Source organism: Salmo salar, chromosome 06, assembly GCF_965601325.2.
Source record: "Salmo salar chromosome 06, fSalSal1, whole genome shotgun sequence".
In the NCBI taxonomy this organism is placed as follows: domain Eukaryota; kingdom Metazoa; phylum Chordata; class Actinopteri; order Salmoniformes; family Salmonidae; genus Salmo; species Salmo salar.
In genome coordinates this window covers 13403581-13425546 of record NC_138296.1, presented here as the reverse complement: position 1 = coordinate 13425546, position 21966 = coordinate 13403581, and the positions used below count along the sequence as shown (strand labels likewise).

Sequence of the window (21966 nt, the reverse complement as noted above, 5' to 3'; positions counted from 1 at the left end):
TAGTGAACCAGAGCAATATTCAGTTTAGATGCCAAGCTACGGAAATCCCTCAGTGTTGTCCTGAAATGAACTGGCATGGAACCTAAACTGAATATCGCTTTGTTTTATTCCTTTCAATGATTCACTGACACAATAATGAAATGGACTGATATTCAGTCGGGAATCCAGGCTAAAATTGAGCAGGACACAGCATGCAGGATGACACAGCATAGGAGAACAGAGAGAAACAGGTTAGAGGAAATAAAGGCTTTAGAAACATCATCATGCATCCTTTCTCCTCAGTCCCCCTTATACATATAGAGTACACTCTTAGAAAACAGGGTTCTAAAAGGTTTCTTCGGCAGTCCCCATAGGAGAATCCCTTTCGGTTCCAGGTAGAACCCTTTTTGGTTCCAGGTAGAACCCTTTTCGGTTCCAGGTAGAACACTTTTGAGTTCCATGTAGAACCCTCTGTGGAAAGGGTTCTACATGGAACCCCAAAAGGTTCTACATGGAACCAAAAAGGGTTATTCAAAGGGCTCTCCTATGTGGACAGCCAAAGAACCCTTTTAGGTTCTAGACAGGACCTTTTTCTCTAAGAGTGTAGACATCATCACATTTCAATGAATGATCTGGAAATCAATCTGGTTATTTGTTGTCCCCTGAAATCCATCGAAGGTGACGTCACTCGCAGGAAAAAAAATATGTCTTCTGATCTGGCTCGAGACGAACTCACATTTGAAGAAAACACATAACTGAAGTGTCGGTTTGTTTGGGGAGAGATGCAAGTGCACTTTACACTCAAGGTTCTATGTAGTCTACTGGTTTCTACACGTACAGTACAGGACTTTGAGAGCGTCAGTGTGTTCCTGAGCTGTTGTTTACCCCATACCTCCTGCATTTAAGTAACAGATGGCCAGGAGAGCAGGGTGAGACATCCATGGACAGGGTTATCTGTAAACTCCGCTTCCTCAGTACAGTGGTAGTCCCAGACAGACACTTCCTGAGGGGGACCAGTAGGCCATAGTTGGGAGCTATACCTGCTGGAAGTCTGTCCCAAAGTGTCTGATCTGTGCATCAGTCATAGACAGGTAGGTGGTTCTCATTCTGGGAGAATACTGCAGGAGGAAGGAACAAAATACACGTTAGATCCCATAACTGTGTGAAAGAAAAATAGTTTTTCTATCAATCAAACTTTGAAAACAATTGCAGAAATGTTCAGACATTTGTTTTGATTAGGAGGTGCTAGGTGGTGGGTAGGTTAGAGAGTCGTGTGACTCAGTGTTCTGAACTACAGGGTAGCGGGGGAGTCGGCAGGACACACATCACGGGTGAAGGGCAGGCAGAGGTCAAAGGTGAGGGGCGTGTGGAAGAGATTTGGGTTAGTGGTGGGAGGGCACATCACATGAAAAGTTCCACTCACAGGTTAACACACTGATGACACTACATCGCCGGAGGTCAGAGGTCATACAGCTGAGGTTAGAGGTCACAGAGCTTAGAGAGGTCACATAGTGGTCAGGACCAAACGAGCTGATTGGTTAATAATGGTCAGTCTCATTCCGGAGGTGTAGGGTTAAAAGAGCAATAATTAGAACTAAGAACAAGAACTACTTCTAAGAATTACAGGTAAGACTTAGAACCACCTCTTATTAGACAGGTGGAAGGAGAATGAGAGCGGTACAACAAAGGAAAGTATCCTCCTTAACAAAAGAAATGGAAGTTTAAATGTACAGTAAGGTTGTGTGTAGTGTACAACAGAACACTTACTGTTTCTAAATGTCTGCGAGTAAAAGAAAAGACAAAAATAAAGTTAGAAGCAAAATATGATTTAGATGTCCGGTTAGGATTGTAAAATGACAAAGTGTTCTTTAAGACAGCATAAAGAGATATGTTGGGCTCTGGCCTATACCCTATATGGTACATGTAGAAAAAACAAAAGGCCAGTATGATTGGTACACAAAAAGGTTTTCGTCTCTGTCATTCGTACAAAAATATAATATTTTTACAATATAGGATGGACAACTGCATATTTGCAACGGCTTAAAAACATCCAGTAGAATATATAACGCTTCATAAATAAATAGGACACAAAATAGGTCACATCTATCCACATAAATCCACATCTGAATTGGATCTGTTTAAAAGACAGCTTCCTAGCATCTAGTCCCACTTGTTTCCTGATGCCAGAGACTGACCCTGTGTGTTAGTGGTATCATCTAGTCCCACTTGTTTCCTGATGCCAGAGACTGACCCTGTGTGTTAGCTGTATCATCTAGTCCCACTTGTTTCCTGATGCCAGAGATTGACCCTGTGTGTTAGCGGTATCATCTAGTCCCACTTGTTTCCTGATGCCAGAGACTGACCCTGTGTGTTAGCTGTATCATCTAGTCCCACTTGTTTCCTGATGCCAGAGATTGACCCTGTGTGTTAGCGGTATCATCTAGTCCCACTTGTTTCCTGATGCCAGAGACTGACCCTGTGTGTTAGCGGTATCATCTAGTCCCACTTGTTTCCTGATGCCAGAGACTGACCCTGTGTGTTAGCTGTATCATCTAGTCCCACTTGTTTCCTGATGCCAGAGATTGACCCTGTGTGTTAGCGGTATCATCTAGTCCCACTTGTTTCCTGATGCCAGAGACTGACCCTGTGTGTTAGCGGTATCATCTAGCCCCACTTGTTTCCTGATGCCAGAGACTGACCCTGTGTGTTAGCAGTATCATTTATTAAACAGCGGCTGACATTGTAGCTGTTCAGTTGTAATAACACCACCACTGGGCCTCTCCTCTCATGGCAGGGTATACAGCACACCCTGTGCTCTGAACAAACGTACAACAACAAGTACCCTTGTCTTGACTTCTGTGCAGACTTAAGTGCTCTGTAGTCTCGCTTGCGTGTGTGTGCGTGCGTGTGAGTATGCGTGCGTGCGTGTGAGTATGTGTGCGTGTGTATGTATGTGTGTGTGTGTGTGTGTGTGTGCGCGTGTCAGACCATACTGTAACATTACCAGTCAGGCCATACGGTCACATTACCAGTCAGGCCATACTGTAACATTACCAGTCAGGCCATACTGTAACATTACCAGTCAGGCCATACTGTAACATTACCAGTCAGGACATACTGTAACATTACCAGTCAGGCCATACCGTAACATTACCAGTCAGGCCATACCGTAACATTACCAGTCAGGCCATACCGTAACATTACCAGTCAGGCCATACCGTAACATTACCAGTCAGGCCATACCGTAACATTACCAGTCAGGCCATACTGTAACATTACCAGTCAGGCCATACTGTAACATTACCAGTCAGGCCATACTGTAACATTACCAGTCAGGCAATACTGTAGCATTACCAGTCAGACCATACTGTAACATTACCACTCAGGCCATACTGTAACATTACCAGTCAGACCATACTGTAACATTACCAGTCAGACCATACTGTAACATTACCAGTCAGGCCATACCGTAACATTACCAGTCAGGCCATACCGTAACATTACCAGTCAGGCCATACTGTAACATTACCAGTCAGGCCATACTGTAACATTACCAGTCAGGCCATACTGTAACATTACCAGTCAGGCAATACTGTAGCATTACCAGTCAGACCATACTGTAACATTACCACTCAGGCCATACTGTAACATTACCAGTCAGACCATACTGTAACATTACCAGTCAGACCATACTGTAACATTACCAGTCAGGCCATACCGTAACATTACCAGTCAGGCCATACTGTAACATTACCAGTCAGGCCATACCGTAACATTACCAGTCAGGCCATACCGTAACATTACCAGTCAGGCCATACCGTAACATTACCAGTCAGGCCATACTGTAACATTACCAGTCAGGCCATACCGTAACATTACCAGTCAGGCCATACTGTAGCATTACCAGTCAGACCATACTGTAACATTACCACTCAGGCCATACTGTAACATTACCAGTCAGACCATACTGTAACATTACCAGTCAGACCATACTGTAACATTACCAGTCAGGCCATACTGTAACATTACCTGTCAGGCCATACTGTAACATTACAGTAGCATCTCTCTATGGTCATTAGCAGGCTAGCCTCTCTCTAGGGTCATTAGCAGGCTAGCCTCTCTCTACGGTCATTAGCAGGCTAGCATCTCTCTAGGATCATTAGCAGGCTAGCCTCTCTCTACGGTCATTAGCAGGCTAGCATCTCTCTAGGGTCATTAGCAGGCTAGCATCTCTCTAGGGTTATTAGCAGGCTAGCCTCTCTCTACGGTCATTAGCAGGCTAGCCTCTCTCTACGGTCATTAGCAGGCTAGCATCTCTCTAGGGTCATTAGCAGGCTAGCCTCTCTCTAGGGTCATTAGCAGGCAAGCATCTCTCTAGGGTCATTAGCAGGCTAGCCTCTCTCTACGGTCATTAGCAGGCTAGCATCTCTCTAGGGTCATTAGAAGGCTAGCCTCTCTCTAGGGTCATTAGCAGGCTAGCATCTCTCTACGGTCATTAACAGGCTAGCATCTCTCTAGGGTCATTAGCAGGCTAGCATCTCTCTAGGGTCATTAGAAGGCTAGCCTCTCTCTAGGGTCATTAGCAGGCTAGCATCTCTCTAGGGTCATTAGCAGGCCGGCATCAGAGCATCAGGCCAAATAATGGCACAAAGGAGAACAGCATGTACTGTTTTGTCGGTATTTCAGTCCATGACCAGCAGAGAGCAGTCTTTCACCATAATGTGCAGTGGAAGGGCCAATCCCATATCGACCCCATAAATAAACCCTAGTAGAAATCTGAGAGTATTTGATTGGTATAAGCAATATGATGAAACGTCCAGATAGCCTATCAGATAGCAAGTGCATAGGTTTAAAGGGATGATTTAGGACTGGGCCAATTATCTGGACCAGACACTCTTATCCAGAGAGACTTACAGGAGCAATTAGGGTTAAGTGCCTTGCTCAAGGGCACATCGACAGATTTTTCACCTAGTCGGCTCAGAGATTTGAACCAGTGACCTTACGGTTACTGGCCCAACACTCTTAACCCCTAGGCTACCTGCTGCCCACAGGAGGTTTCTGTCAGGCTGTGGATACTGTATGGTAGACACAGTGAAGGCAGCAGGGTGTCTTGGAGAATGTCTGTGGTCCTTCAGTACAATATGTGTTAGTGTTGATGCCATTATCTAACAAGGGACCTGTCTGGCCTCTGGCTCTACACACAGTAACTCTATACATGAGTGTGTCTGTGGTCCTTCAGTAGAACGGAGCACTGTTAATGTTAATGTCAGTGACATCATCACACGAGGGACCTAGCCTCCAGAACGAGGGACCTGGCCTCTAATGTTAGTGGCCAACGCACCGAGGGTGGCGGGGATCCCCTCCCGATCAGAGGAACGTTCTCATAACGAGGGTTCCCTCCAAACAGCATGGACTGATTCCTATAGGAGAGAGACATGGGGGGGAGAGATAGAAAGAGAAACAGAGAGTCAACTTATCTGATAAAACAAACACAGTGCTGCTTATTCCAGACACACACACATGGACAGAGATACGGACAGGGATAGGGACACGCACACGGACAGGGACACACAGACACAGGCACCCTACCGCACCTTCTCTCTCTACTTACATGTATTCTGAGGTGGGGAGGATGGCGGCAGTCTGTGGTGGAGGGTGTGGACTGGCCTGGCTGTCCAGACTGCTGCTGTAGCTACAGAAGCTGTGTACATGGCTGGCTCTACTGGGGTTGAAGGCCATATGACGGGCCTGGGGGTTAAACGGATCCTCCTCATCGATGTCGTCATAGTCCCTGTCCCTGAGATCACAACAGGGGAGAACACAGTCAGTCAGAGCCAGGCTTTCTGTTAGTTTCATTTCAAGGAAGGGCACAATGGTGCCCAAAGCAACATCCAGGCCCTCTAGCATCAATATCCAGGCCCTCTAGCATCAACATCCAGGCCCTCTAGCATCAATATCCAGGCCCTCTAGCATCAACATCCAGGCCCTCTAGCATCAACATCCAGGCCCTCTAGCATCAATATCCAGGCCCTCTAGCATCAACATCCAGGCCCTCTAGCATCAACATCCAGGCCCTCTAGCATCAACATCCAGGCCCTCTACCAGGCCCTCTAGCATCAACATCCAGGCCCTCTACCAGGCCCTCTAGCATCAACATCCAGGCCCTCTACCAGGCCCTCTAGCATCAACATCCAGGCCCTCTACCAGGCCCTCTAGCATCAACATCCAGGCCCTCTAGCATCAACATCCAGGCCCTCTAGCATCAACATCCAGGCCCTCTAGCATCAATATCCAGGCCCTCTAGCATCAACATCCAGGCCCCCTAGCATCAATATCCAGGCCCTCTAGCATCAATATCCAGGCCCTCTAGCATCAACATCCAGGCCCTCTAGCATCAATATCCAGGCCCTCTAGCATCAACATCCAGGCCCTCTAGCATCAACATCCAGGCCCTCTAGCATCAACATCCAGGCCCTCTAGCATCAACATCCAGGCCCTCTAGCATCAATATCCAGGCCCTCTAGCATCAATATCCAGGCCCTCTAGCATCAATATCCAGGCCCTCTAGCATCAATATCCAGGCCCTCTAGCATCAACATCCAGGCCCTCTAGCATCAATATCCAGGCCCTCTAGCATCAACATCCAGGCCCTCTAGCATCAACATCCAGGCCCTCTAGCATCAATATCCAGGCCCTCTAGCACACAGGAGGTTGGTGACACCTTAATTGGGGAGGACAGACTCATGGTAATGGCTTGAGCGGAGTCGGTGGAATGGTATGAAATACATCAAACACATGGTTTCCAGGTGATTGGTGCCATTCCATTTGCTCCGTTCCGGCCATTATTATGAGCCGTTCTCCCCTCAGCAGCCTCCACTGGTATAACAGCAACATTGTTCATTGAAACCAATAAACACAATAGAACCACTATAGCAAACATCTTTTAGGCCGTGAATCTCCCAGTCCTTATTTGGTTAGGCTTAAGTGTAAAGGTCAAGGTTGGGGTTGGGGATGTGGTTACAGGTAGGTTGAACACACATAGACCAGATACAGTGTTACCAGTGCCTACCTGCTGGTGATGAGGGTCCATGCCCGGGCGATGGCACACAGCATGACACAGAAGGCACTGACCGACAGCAGAGAGAAGAGGCAGAGGTAGAGGAGACCCTCCACCCCGTCATAACACACCCCCATCAGACCATCCAGGTAGTTCTACAACACAACACACCCTCACTGTTACCCTCACTGTTACCCTCACTGTTAAGATTAGAACTCATTTTCTATTGCTGGTATAGTCACAAAGTGGAGTGTTGTGAGATAATAGTTTTTGGGGGATTTCAGAGAACCTAAGAGCACCTTTTGTCTTTTCATTCAAGTGTCTCTGGGTATGTTCTCATTCTACAGACGCATTCTGACTGGACCATGACGTCCTCTCGTGTCTGGGTAATCATCTCACCTTATGGAGCCCCCTGCAGTCTAGCAGGACTGTTAACTGGTTCAGGTTGAACTCTGTAGAGTTCAGCAGGCGCTGGATGCCCAGAAGATCTCTCTGTAGACAAGGTATAAAGATAGTGTGAGGAAAAACACACCTCACTATGTATCCTCCTGTAACACTATGGGTCCTCCTGTAACACTATGCATCCTCCTGTAACACTAAGGGTCCTCCTGTAACACTATGGGTCCTACTGTAACTCTATGGGTCCTCCTGTAACTCTATGTCCTTCTGTAACTCCATGCGTCCCCCTGTAACTCCATGCGTCCCCCTGTAACTCCATGCGTCCCCCTGTAACTCCATGCGTCCCCCTGTAACTCTATGCGTCCCCCTGTAATTCTATGCGTCCCCCTGTAACACCATGCGTCCCCCTGTAACTCCATGCGTCCCCCTGTAACACCATGCGTCCCCCTGTAACTCTATGCGTCCCCCTGTAACTCCATGCGTCCCCCTGTAACACCATGCGTCCCCCTGTAACTCCATGCGTCCCCCTGTAACACCATGCGTCCCCCTGTAACTCTATGCGTCCCCCTGTAACTCCATGCGTCCCCCTGTAACTCCATGCGTCCCCCTGTAACACCATGCGTCCCCCTGTAACTCTATGCGTCCCCCTGTAACTCCATGCGTCCCCCTGTAACACCATGCGTCCCCCTGTAACTCTATGCGTCCCCCTGTAACTCTATGCGTCCCCCCTGTAACTCTATGCGTCCCCCTGTAACTCTATGCGTCCCCCCTGTAACTCTATGCGTCCCCCTGTAACTCTATGCGTCCCCCTGTAACTCTATGCGTCCCCCCTGTAACTCTATGCGTCCCCCTGTAACTCTATGCGTCCCCCCTGTAACTCTATGCGTCCCCCCTGTAACTCTATGCGTCCCCCCTGTAACTCTATGCGTCCCCCCGTAACTCTATGCGTCCCCCTGTAACTCTATGCGTCCCCCCTGTAACTCTATGCGTCCCCCCTGTAACTCTATGCGTCCCCCTGTAACACTATGCGTCCCCCTGTAACACGATGCGTCCTCCTGTAACACGATGTGTCCTCCTGTAACACTATGTGTCCTCCTGTAACACTATGTGTCCTCCTGTAACACTATGTGTCCTCCTGTAACACTATGTGTCCTCCTGTAACACTATGTGTCCTCCTGTAACACTATGTGTCCTCCTGTAACACGATGTGTCCTCCTGTAACACTATGTGTCCTCCTGTAACACTATGTGTCCTCCTGTAACACGATGTGTCCTCCTGTAACACTATGTGTCCTCCTAGCTCCACTAGTCGAAGGATAACATTTCACTCTTCTATACACAGTGGCACAGAGCACTAATTAACCTTAACATGTTAAATAGACATGCAGGACTTGACCATTCATCTCCATGAGGGCTTTAACAGCGTTTTAACACTCTACCCTTACATGTTGAGAAGTGAACATTGTCACCATGAGCACCAGATGTTGAGCTCCATAGAGATATATGTACTGAATATAATAAATGTAATGCTATTTCTATGTTGACGGCTGCTCCATCCCCCCACCTCAGCAGTAGGGAAGACAGGTACAGAGAACTGCAGTAGTCCCTGTATCTGTCCCAGTCACTCACCTCAGCAATAGGGAAGACAGGTACAGAGAACTGCAGTAGTCCCTGTATCTGTCCCAGTCACTCACCTCAGCAGTAGGGAAGACAGGTACAGAGAACTGCAGTAGTCCCTGTATCTGTCCCAGTCACTCACCTCAGCAGTAGGGAAGACAGGTACAGAGAACTGCAGTAGTCCCTGTATCTGTCCCAGTCACTCACCTCAGCAGTAGGGAAGACAGGTACAGAGAACTGCAGTAGTCCCTGTATCTGTCCCAGTCACTCACCTCAGCAGTAGGGAAGACAGGTACAGAGAACTGCAGTAGTCCCTGTATCTGTCCCAGTCACTCACCTCAGCAGTAGGGAAGACAGGTACAGAGAACTGCAGTAGTCCCTGTATCTGTCCCAGTCACTCACCTCAGCAGTAGGGAAGACAGGTACAGAGAACTGCAGTAGTCCCTGTATCTGTCCCAGTCACTCACCTCAGCAGTAGGGAAGACAGGTACAGAGAACTGCAGTAGTCCTTGTATCTGTCCCAGTCACTCACCTCAGCAGTAGGGAAGACAGGTACAGAGAACTGCAGTAGTCCCTGTATCTGTCCCAGTCACTCACCTCAGCAGTAGGGAAGACAGGTACAGAGAACTGCAGTAGTCCTTGTATCTGTCCCAGTCACTCACCTCAGCAGTAGGGAAGACAGGTACAGAGAACTGCAGTAGTCCTTGTATCTGTCCCAGTCACTCACCTCAGCAGTAGGGAAGACAGGTACAGAGAACTGCAGTAGTCCTTGTATCTGTCCCAGTCACTCACCTCAGCAGTAGGGAAGACAGGTACAGAGAACTGTAGTAGTCCCTGTATCTGTCCCAGTCACTCACCTCAGCAGTAGTGAAGACAGGTACAGAGAACTGCAGTAGTCCCTGTATCTGTCCCAGTCACTCACCTCAGCAGTAGGGAAGACAGGTACAGAGAACTGCAGTAGTCCCTGTATCTGGATCTGCATGGTGGTCAGAGACCTCTGGAAGATAGTCAGAGACTGACGCGCACACACACACACCACACACACACACACACACCACACACACACACACACACACACACACACACACACACACACACACACACACACACACACACACACACACACACACACACCCCCCCCCCTTGTAGAGTCAAAGTTGTGTGGAAACATGAGTGAAAATATGTCATAAAGTGTGTCATTATGGACGCTTAATGGAGGACACGTTCATTTCAGATGGAGGGCCCCAGATTATCCAGATTACCCCACATACCCCAAAACACTCTCCCCCCTCTGATCCCTAGCACAAACAAGACAATATTTCCATTGGCTCAGCAATGAGAGGGCACATTATCTGTGTCTACTTAACAAGGCATAACACAAAACTTTAAATGGATACTGCTGTGTGTGTGTGTGTGTGTGTGTGTGTGTGTGTGTGTGTGTGTGTGTGTGTGTGTGTGTGTGTGTGTGTGTGTGTGTGTGTGTGTGTGTGTGTGTGTGTGTGTGTTTACTGGCCATGAGGATGTATCTACTGCTTGTATATTACCTCAATACACGTACCATTAATGCTGCCCTTTAAGAACGTTATATCCCCGGCATGGTAAATAAATACAAGGGATTTGGGGATGGAGGGGGGGTTGGTCTCTCTGTGTGTGTGTGTGTGTGTGGGGACTGTGTAGTCCTTGAGGCAGACTATACACACCGTCTATGTCTACACCCCATTAATGATCTCCAAACCCCACAGATAAAATGGACTTGTTTTTATGCTTGTTTTTATCCCCAGACGTTTTCATTAACATCTGCTTCTGAACTAATCAAACTAATGAAGGAAAACTACTTTTAAAACTAAAATATCATTCATGTGTGTGTGTGTTAGAACGTGATTTCAGTACCTGTTGGAAAGGGTTGGGTAGACTCTGACTGCAATACAGGTAGTAGTGTGTCACTTCTGTTAGGTGGAGAGAGAGAGGAGAGAGAGGGGGGAGAGAGAGAGCAAGAGAGAGGTAGGGGGGAGAGTGAGAGGAGAGAGAGGGTGGGAGAGAGAAAGGGGGGGAGAGAGAGAGGGGGAGACAAAGAGAGAGATGGAGAGAGAGAGGAAGTGGAGAGAGAGAGGCGAGAGAGAGAGTGGCAGGGAGAGAGAGATAGAGAGTGGCAGGGAGAGAGAGGGGGAGAGAGAGAGCGTGAGAGAATGAGAGAGGGACAGGAAGAGAGAGAGGGACAGGGAGAGAGAGGGGGAGGGAAATTGGAGAGCATGAGAGAGAGCGGGAGGAGAGAGAGAGAGAGAGAGAGAGAGAGAGAAAGAAAGAAAGAAAGAAAGAAAGAAAGAAAGAAAGAAAGAAAGAAAGAAAGAGAGAGGAAGGAAGGGAGGGACAGGGGGAGAGAGGGGGAGAGGAGAGCGCAAGAGAGAGAGCGGGAGAGGATAGAGAGAGAGAGTCAAACAACCAAAGCTCATCCCAATGAAGATGAACCCAAACACACACTGTACTAATTATGTTCATTCATTTTAGAAAGAAAAGACAACATAAACACATCTTAACACGTAGGATTTGTTCTGAAACAGTGGTTCTGTCTGACCAGTGGTTCTATCTGACCAGTGGTTCTATCTGGCCAGTGGTTCTATCTGACCAGTGGTTGGTTCTATCTGAACAGTGGTTCTATCTGACCAGTGATTCTATCTGACCAGTGGTTCTATCTGACCAGTGGTTCTATCTGACCAGTTGTTCTATCTGGCCAGTGATTTTATCTGACCAGTGGTTCTATCTGGCCAGTGGTTCTATCTGACCAGTGGTTGGTTCTATCTGAACAGTGGTTCTATCTGACCAGTGGTTCTATCTGACCAGTGGTTCTATCTGGCCAGTGGTTCTATCTGACCAGTGGTTGGTTCTATCTGAACAGTGGTTCTATCTGACCAGTGGTTCTATCTGACCAGTTGTTCTATCTGGCCAGTGATTTTATCTGACCAGTGGTTCTATCTGGCCAGTGGTTCTATCTGACCAGTGGTTGGTTCTATCTGACCAGTGGTTCTATCTGGCCAGTGGTTCTATCTGACCAGTGGTTGGTTCTATCTGACCAGTGATTTTATCTGACCAGTGGTTCTATCTGGCCAGTGGTTCTATCTGACCAGTGGTTGGTTCTATCTGACCAGTGGTTCTATCTGGCCAGTGGTTCTATCTGACCAGTGGTTGGTTCTATCTGACCAGTGGTTCTATCTGGCCAGTGGTTCTATCTGACCAGTGGTTGGTTCTATCTGGCCAGTGGTTCTATCTGAACAGTGGTTCTATCTGACCAGTGGTTCTATCTGACCAGTTGTTCTATCTGGCCAGTGATTTTATCTGACCAGTGGTTCTATCTGGCCAGTGGTTCTATCTGGCCAGTGGTTCTATCTGACCAGTGATTCTATCTGGCCAGTGGTTCTATCTGGCCAGTGGTTCTATTTGACCAGTGATTCTATCTGACCAGTGATTCTATCTGACCAGTGGTTCTGTCTGACCAGTGATTCTATCTGACCAGTGGTTCTATCTGACCAGGGATTCTGTCTGGCCAGTGGTTCTGTCTGACCAGTGGTTCTATCTGGCCAGTGGTTCTATCTGACCAGTGGTTCTATCTGACCAGTGATTCTATCTGACCAGTGATTCTATCTGACCAGTGGTTCTATCTGGCCAGTGATTCTGTCTGACCAGTGATTCTGTCTGACCAGTGATTCTATCTGACCAGTGGTTCTATCTGGCCAGTGATTCTGTCTGACCAGTGATTCTGTCTGACCAGTGATTCTATCTGACCAGTGTGAGCCAGTGTGAACTGTGAAGATAACTTGCATAAATCACTGTGTCTATGACTGTTATTAGTAAAACTTGAACTGGAACTGGAAGGTACCTCACCTGCACTGAGGAAATCCTTGGTCCTGTTCGCTATGAACTTGTCTGGAGACACACAGAAGTCACTGGTGCCCTGAAGGGGAAACAAGATAATATACTGTCAGAAGTCACTGGTGCCCTGCAGGGAAAACAAGATAATATACTGTCAGAAGTCACTGATGCCCTGAAGGGGAAACAAGATAATATACTGTCAGAAGTCACTGATGCCCTGAAGGGGAAACAAGATAATATACAGTCAGAAGTTACTGGTGCCCTGCAGGGGAAACAGGACACTATACAGTCAGAAGTTACTGGTGCCCTGCAGGGGAAACAGGACACTATACAGTCAGAAGTTACTGGTGCCCTGCAGGGGAAACAGGACACTATACAGTCAGAAGTTACTGGTGCCCTGCAGGGGAAACAGGACACTATACAGTCAGAAGTTACTGGTGCCCTGCAGGGGAAACAGGACACTATACAGTCAGAAGTTACTGGTGCCCTGCAGGGGAAACAGGACACTATACAGTCAGAAGTTACTGGTGCCCTGCAGGGGAAACAGGACACTATACAGTCAGAAGTTACTGGTGCCCTGCAGGGGAAACAGGACACTATACAGTCAGAAGTTACTGGTGCCCTGCAGGGGAAACAGGACACTATACAGTCAGAAGTTACTGGTGCCCTGCAGGGGAAACAGGACACTATACAGTCAGAAGTTACTGGTGCCCTGCAGGGGAAACAGGACACTATACAGTCAGAAGTTACTGGTGCCCTGCAGGGGAAACAAGACACTATACAGTCAGAAGTTACTGGTGCCCTGCAGGGGAAACAGGACACTATACAGTCAGAAGTTACTGGTGCTCTGCAGGGGAAACAAGACACTATACAGTCAGAAGTTACTGGTGCCCTGCAGGGGAAACAGGACACTAAACAGTCAGAAATTACTGGTGCTCTGCAGGGGAAACAAGACACTATACAGTCAGAAGTTACTGGTGCCCTGCAGGGGAAACAAGACACTATACAGTCAGAAGTTACTGGTGCCCTGCAGGGGAAACAGGACACTATACTGTGCAGTGTTGGAGTCAACTCCATTCGAAATGGACAGTGATCTTACAGAACAAAGAAAATTGAGGACCTGTCATAAACATTTCAGACTCAAATCCCTTCCCAGAATCTCAATGACTGTTTTGTTTTATTAAACAGTCCATGGAGGCTTGACAGAAAATAACATCCTGTCAAAGTAAATAAACTATAGATCACACAAGAGGGCTGTTAGTAACAGTCTACACGCCTCTTTAACCTGTGCTGAACGTAGCAGAACCAACCATGGCATACAGTCTGTGTGTGGTGTGTGTGTGTGTGTGTGTGTGTGTGTGTGTGTGTGTGTGTGTGTGTGTGTGTGTGTGTGTGTGTGTGTGTGTGTGGTGTGTGTGTGTGTGTGTGTGTGTGTGTGGTTAGTGCTATGCGGAATCCTTGGGACATCCCAACCCTAAACCCTAACCATAACCCTAACCTTAACCATTTCACATTTCAACTTTAATGGGAGTTAGATGTCCCAAGGACCACAGATAGCAAGGGCTGTGCATGCGTGTGTGTGCGTGTTTGTGTGTGTAGGGAGAGAACCTGTTGATGTGCATGCATAAGCAATTACTGGCAGGCCCCAAAAAATCCCCAGTATTCAGACTGTCACTTCTAGGGGGCCATACACATAGAAATACAATGACATGTCTAGAAGTTTAGAGGTAATCTATATAGTCATGATCTATTGGCATTATATTTCTATGACCAAATATTTCTCTCCCTCTCTTATTGTTGGGAGAGGAGGAGTTGAGGAGGAACAATGATCTGGGCTGAGGAGGAGGAGGAACAATGATCTGGGTTGAGGAGGAGGAGGAACAATGATCTGGGCTGAGGAGGAGGAGGAAGAACAATGATCTGGGCTGAGGAGGAGGAGGAGGAACAATGATCTGGGTTGAGGAGGAGGAGGAAGAATGATCTGGGTTGAGGAGGAGGAGGAACAATCATCTGGGTTGAGGAGGAGGAGGAACAATCATCTGGGTTGAGGAGGAGGAGGAACAATGATCTGGGTTGAGGAGGAGGAAGAACAATGATCTGGGTTGAGGAGGAGGAGGAACAATTATCTGGGTTGAGGAGGAGGAGGAACAATGATCTGGGTTGAGGAGGAGGAGGAACAATCATCTGGGTTGAGGAGGAGGAGGAACAATGATCTGGGTTGAGGAGGAGGAAGAACAATGATCTGGGTTGAGGAGGAGGAGGAACAATCATCTGGGTTGAGGAGGAGGAGGAACAATGATCTGGGTTGAGGAGGAGGAAGAACAATAATCTGGGTTGAGGAGGAGGAAGAACAATCATCTGGGTTGAGGAGGAGGAGGAACAATGATCTGGGTTGAGGAGGAGGAGGAACAATGATCTGGGTTGAGGAGGAGGAGGAACAATCATCTAGGTTGAGGAGGAGGAGGAACAATGATCTGGGTTGAGGAGGAGGAGGAACAATCATCTGGGTTGAGGAGGAGGAAGAACAATGATCTGGGTTGAGGAGGAGGAGGAACAATCATCTGGGTTGAGGAGGAGGAAGAACAATGATCTGGGTTGAGGAGGAGGAGGAACAATGATCTGGGCTGAGGAGGAGGAGGAACAATGATCTGTGTTGAGGAGGAGGAGGAACAATGATCTGGGTTGAGGAGGAGGAGGAACAATCATCTGGGTTGAGGAGGAGGAAGAACAATGATCTGGGTTGAGGAGGAGGAGGAACAATGATCTGGGCTGAGGAGGAGGAGGAGGAACAATGATCTGGGTTGAGGGGGAGGAGGAGGAGGAACAATGTTCTGGGTTGAGGAGGAGGAGGAGGAACAATGATCTGGGTTGAGGAGGAGGAGGAACAATGTTCTGGGTTGAGGGGGAGGAGGAGGAGGAACAATGTTCTGGGTTGAGGAGGAGGAGGAGGAGGAGGAGGGCAATGATCTGGGTTGAGGAGGAGGAGGAACAATGATCTTTTACCGCTAGGGATTGACCTCTACCCTGATCTCCATAGACCACATCACAGTATCTGTGTTTTACTGCTAGGGATTGACCTCTACCCTGATCTCCATAGACCACATCACAGTATCTGTGTTTTACTGCTAGGGATTGACCTCTACCCTGATCTCCATAGACCACATCACAGTATCTGTGTTTTACTGCTAGGGATTGACCTCTACCCTGATCTCCATAGACCACATCACAGTATCTGTGTCTGGCTCCCAAATGGTGCCCTATTATCTACAAGGGCACTATGTAGGGAATAGGATGCCAGTTGGGACGCAGCCTATACCCTGACCCCCAACAGACACTGACTCTGCAATTACCAGCTGGAGAAGTGTGGCATGCTTACTGTGGCATCATGCTATTCTAGGTCAGAGGTCGTGTCATTATTCTAGGTCAGAGGTCGTGTCATTTTTCTCGGTCAGAGGTCGTGTCATTTTTCTAGGTCAGAGGTCGTGTCATTATTCTAGGTCAGAGGTCGTGTCATTTTTCTAGGTCAGAGGTCGTGTCATTATTCTAGGTCAGAGGTCGTGTCATTATTCTAGGTCAGAGGTCGTGTCATTTTTCTAGGTCAGAAGGTTGTGTCATTCTTCTAGGTCAGAGGTCGTGTCATAATAACACAGACACAATGGTTTCTGTAGCTCACTGGTTGTGGATAAACTGGTCAGTGATGTCAACATTGCATGCATTACTGTAATTCTGACTGTTGTTGTGATATTGTTGCAGTGTATTTTCTGGTCAAATAAATGTAGACTCATGATTTCCTCATGTCACTCAATCCCTCCTCCTCTCTCTCTCCCTCCCTCCCTCCCTCTCTCCAGCCTGCATCAGAGGCACAGCTGCCCAGCCTCTGGATAATCCTAGTCCCACCATGATGGCTCCTCTCTGGGATGGAGGGAGGGGGGAGAGGGATCCTGAATGGCCCTGTTATTAACAAAGTCTGCCCCATTAACCCCACTAAGACTAGACATACTGTAGACACACATACACTACATGGCCAGTATGTGGACACCTGCTCGTCAAACATCTCATTCCAAAATCATGGGCATTAATATGGAGTTGGTCCCCCCTTTGCTCCTGGGTTTTGCTACACTGCAGCTCTCTGTGCACCAAGATGTCTTATTCCTCTATGATAGAGTACCAATGTTATTGATACTCCTAGTCTTCTGGGAAGACTTTCCACTAGAACATTGCTGTGGGGACTTGCTTCCATTCAGCCACAAGAGCATTAGTGAGGTCGGGTATTGATGTTAGGTGATTAGGCCTGGCTCGCAGTCGGCATTCCAATTCATCCCAAAGGTGTTCGATGGGGTTGAGGTCAGGCTCTGTGCAGGCCAGTCAAGTTCTTCCAGCTTGTGTGGCCTACCACTTTGTGGCTGAGCCGTTGTTGCTCCTAGACGTTTCCACTTCACAATAACAGCACTTACAGTTGACCAGGGCAGTGCTAGCAGGGTAGACATTTAATGAACTGACTTGGAGGAAAGGTATCATCCTATGACGGTGCCACATTGAAAGTCACTGAGCTCTTCATTAAATCCATTCTACTGCCAATGTTTGTATATGTTGTATGTATGGATGTATGCTCAATTGTATACACCTGTCAGCAATGGGTGTGGCTGAACTACCTGAATACACTCATTTGAAAGGGTGTCCACATACTTTTGTATAGATAGTGTATGTGTAGGACAGGTCATAGTTTGGTTGTTATCTGGCCAGATAATCAGATTATAACCAGTGAAAGACGTAAAAAAAACCCGATAATTTTGCAATCAGAACACAACCTGACCATGACGTCACAATACTTAAGAATGAGATCACTTGAATCAGTTTTTTAATTCGAGCATGTTTGGTGATGACGGGACAGAACAGACACTCACCACGGCAGTAGCAGTGCCTGCTCCTAGTGATCCCCAGCTCAGGACCAGAGATATCACCCCAAACACCATGATCCTGAAACAGAGAGAGAGAGAGAGAGAGAGAGAGAGAGAGGAGAGAGACGAGAGAGAGAGAGAGAGAGAGAGAGAGAGAGAGAGAGAGAGAGAGACGAGAGAGAGTACAGAGAGAAGAGAGAGAGAGAAACAGGGAGAGGTAGAGAGAGAGAAAGAGAGAAACAGGGAGAGGTAGAGGTAGAGAGAGAGAGAGAGAGAGAGAGAGAGAGAGAGAGAGAGAGAGAGAAACAGGGAGAGGTAGAGAGAGAGAGAGAGAGAGAGAGAGAGAGAGAGAGAGAGAGATAGAGAGAGAGAGAGAGAGAGAGAGAGAGAGAGAAACAGGGAGAGGTAGAGAGAGAGAGAGAGAGAGAAACAGGGAGAGGTAGAGAGAGAGAGGTAGAGAGAGAGAGAGAGAGAGAGAGAGAGAGTGACAGGAGGAGAAAGATAAATAGAGTGAGAAAGAAAACAAAGGACTCCCAGATGGTTGTAAAAAGGCTGGGGATGGTTTCAGCTCCTATCTCTCCTCTGGTAGTCTTACAGAAGCAGTAAAGTGGCTGAAAGCTCTTGATAATGAGTTAAGGGCATAGTAGTACACATACTGGAGAGCAGGCCGGTCGATAGACATTAGTGGACACCAGAGAAGACAAGAAGTCTTCAGCAGAATCGTTCAACAACACTGATACAGTAAGACAGAGATATTAAAGGGGAAAGAGATATGAGGGTGATTACTGGGATGTTGTTGTCTTGTTTTAACTCCGCTGCTGGACACAGATATTGAATAGTGAGGTGTTTTCTTGTCAAGTATTGTGTCGAGTCTATATAACAGGGCTATTGTGTCCATTGTCCAGAGGGGGTAAGAAACCACCTCTACAGTAACTGTATGTGGTTGGTAGTCGCCTCAGCTCTACAGTAACTGTTACTGTATGTGGTTGGTAGTCGCCTCAGCTCTACAGTAACTGTTACTGTATGTGGTTGGTAGTCACCTCAGCTCTACAGTAACTGTTACTGTATGTGGTTGGTAGTCGTCTCAGCTCTACAGTAACTGTTACTGTATGTGGTTGGTAGTCATCTCAGCTCTACAGTAACTGTTACTGTATGTGGTTGGTAGTCACCTCAGCTCCACAGTAACTGTTACTGTATGTGGTTGGTAGTCACCTCAGCTCTACAGTAACTGTTACTGTATGTGGTTGGTAGTCACCTCAGCTCTACAGTAACTATTACTGAATGTGGTTGGTAGTCACCTCAGCTCTACAGTAACTATTACTGTATGTGGTTGGTAGTCACCTCAGCTCTACAGTAACTGTTACTGTATGTGGTTGGTAGTCACCTCAGCTCTGCAGTAACTGTTACTGTATGTGGTTGGTAGTCACCTCAGCTCTACAGTAACTGTAACTGTATGTGGTTGGTAGTCACCTCAGCTCTACAGTAACTGTATGTGGTTGGTAGTCACCTCAGCTCTACAGTAACTGTTACTGTATGTGGTTGGTAGTCACCTCAGCTCTACAGTAACTGTAACTGTATGTGGTTGGTAGTCACCTCAGCTCTACAGTAACTGTATGTGGTTGGTAGTCGTCTCAGCTCTACAGTAACTGTTTCTGTATGTGGTTGGTAGTCACCTCAGCTCTACAGTAACTGTTACTATATGTGGTTGGTAGTCGTCACAGCTCTACAGTAACTGTTACTGTATGTGGTTGGTAGTCGTCTCAGCTCTACAGTAACTGTTACTGTATGTGGTTGGTAGTCGCCTCAGCTTTACAGTAACTGTTACTGTATGTGGTTGGTAGTCACCTCAGCTCTACAGTAACTGTTACTGTATGTGGTTGGTAGTCATCCTCAGCTCTACAGTAACTGTTACTGTATGTGGTTGGTAGTCGTCTCAGGTCTACAGTAACTGTTACTGTATGTGGTTGGTAGTCATCTCAGCTCTACAGTAACTGTTACTGTATGTGGTTGGTAGTCGTCTCAGGTCTACAGTAACTGTTAGTTTATGTGGTTGGTAGTCACCTCAGCTCTACAGTAACTGTTACTGTATGTGGTTCGTCGTCATCTCAGCTCTACAGTAAATGTTACTGTATGTGGTTGCTAGTTACTGTAGTCACCTCAGCTCTACAGTAACTGTTACTGTATGTGGTTGGTAGTCACCTCAGCTCTACAGTAACTGTATGTGGTTGGTAGTCACCTCAGCTCTACAGTAACTGTTACTGTATGTGGTTGGTAGTCGTCTCAGCTCTACAGTAACTGTTACTGTATGTGGTTGGTAGTCATCTCAGCTCTACAGTAACTGTTACTGTATGTGGTTGGTAGTCGCCTCAGCTCTACAGTAACTATTACTGTATGTGGTTGGTAGTCACCTCAGCTCTACAGTAACTGTTACTGTATGTGGTTGGTAGTCATCTCAGCTCTACAGTAACTGTTACTGTATGTGGTTGGTAGTCGTCTCAGGTCTACAGTAACTGTTACTGTATGTGGTTGGTAGTCGCCTCAGCCCTACAGTAACTGTTACTGTATGTGGTTGGTAGTCGTCTCAGCTCTACAGTAACTGTTACTGTATGTGGTTGGTAGTCGTCAGAGCTCTACAGTAACTGTTACTGTATGTGGTTGGTAGTTACTGTAGTCACCTCAGCTCTACAGTAACTGTTACTGTATGTGGTTGGTAGTCACCTCAGCTCTACAGTAACTGTTACTGTATGTGGTTGGTAGTCGCCTCAGCTCTACAGTAACTATTACTGTATGTGGTTGGTAGTCGCCTCAGCTCTACAGTAACTGTTACTGTATGTGGTTGGTAGTTACTGTAGTCACCTCAGCTCTACAGTAACTGTTACTGTATGTGTTTGGTAGTTACTGTAGTCACCTCAGCTCTACAGTAACTGTTACTGTATGTGGTTGGTAGTCACCTCAGCTCTACAGTAACTGTTACTGTATGTGGTTGGTAGTCACCTCAGCTCTACAGTAACTGTTACTGTATGTGGTTGGTAGTCGTCTCAGCTCTACAGTAACTGTTACTGTATGTGGTTGGTAGTCACCTCAGCTCTACAGTAACTGTTACTGTATGTGGTTGGTAGTCGCCTCAGCTCTACAGTAACTGTTACTGTATGTGGTTGGTAGTCATCTCAGCTCTACAGTAACTGTTACTGTATGTGGTTGGTAGTCGCCTCAGGTCTACAGTAACTGTTACTGTATGTGGTTGGTAGTCACCTCAGCTCTACAGTAACTGTTACTGTATGTGGTTGGTAGTCACCTCAGCACTACAGTAACTGTTACTGTATGTGGTTGGTAGTCACCTCAGCTCTACAGTAACTGTTACTGTATGTGGTTGGTAGTCATCTCAGCTCTACAGTAACTGTTACTGTATGTGGTTGGTAGTCACCTCAGCTCTACAGTAACTGTTACTGTATGTGGTTGGTAGTCGTCTCAGCTCTACAGTAACTGTTACTGTATGTGGTTGGTAGTTACTGTAGTCACCTCAGCTCTACAGTAACTGTTACTGTATGTGGTTGGTAGCTACTGTAGTCACCTCAGCTCTACAGTAACTGTTACTGTATGTGGTTGGTAGTCACCTCAGCTCTACAGTAACTGTTACTGTATGTGGTTGGTAGTCGCCTCAGCTCTACAGTAACTGTTACTGTATGTGGTTGGTAGTTACTGTAGTCACCTCAGCTCTACAGTAACTGTTACTGTATGTGTTTGGTAGTTACTGTAGTCACCTCAGCTCTACAGTAACTGTTACTGTATGTGGTTGGTAGTCACCTCAGCTCTACAGTAACTGTTACTGTATGTGGTTGGTAGTCACCTCAGCTCTACAGTAACTGTTATTGTATGTGGTTGGTAGTCACCTCAGCTCTACAGTAACTGTTACTGTATGTGGTTGGTAGTCGTCTCAGCTCTACAGTAACTGTTACTGTATGTGGTTGGTAGTCACCTCAGCTCTACAGTAACTGTTACTGTATGTGGTTGGTAGTCGCCTCAGCTCTACAGTAACTGTTACTGTATGTGGTTGGTAGTCATCTCAGCTCTACAGTAACTGTTACTGTATGTGGTTGGTAGTCGCCTCAGCTCTACAGTAACTGTTACTGTATGTGGTTGGTAGTCACCTCAG

The 21966-nt window shown here is 47.1% G+C and overlaps 1 protein-coding gene across 1 annotated transcript in view; it reads right to left on the bottom strand.

Moving 5' to 3' along the window:
* LOC106560351 (protein tweety homolog 2-like) overlaps positions 1 to 21966 on the bottom strand; it is a 97478-nt gene continuing 75512 nt past the window's right edge. The window contains exons 6-14 of the mRNA XM_045719727.2: positions 17820 to 17892; positions 12928 to 12997; positions 10942 to 10997; positions 9974 to 10066; positions 7436 to 7528; positions 7049 to 7191; positions 5591 to 5776; positions 5321 to 5399; positions 1 to 1097 (exon numbers count right to left, since the gene is read on the bottom strand). Of these exons, the coding sequence (XP_045575683.2) occupies positions 1014 to 1097; positions 5321 to 5399; positions 5591 to 5776; positions 7049 to 7191; positions 7436 to 7528; positions 9974 to 10066; positions 10942 to 10997; positions 12928 to 12997; positions 17820 to 17892 (877 nt within the window). The 3' untranslated portion in view covers positions 1 to 1013. The remainder of the gene's footprint in view (positions 1098 to 5320; positions 5400 to 5590; positions 5777 to 7048; positions 7192 to 7435; positions 7529 to 9973; positions 10067 to 10941; positions 10998 to 12927; positions 12998 to 17819; positions 17893 to 21966) is intronic.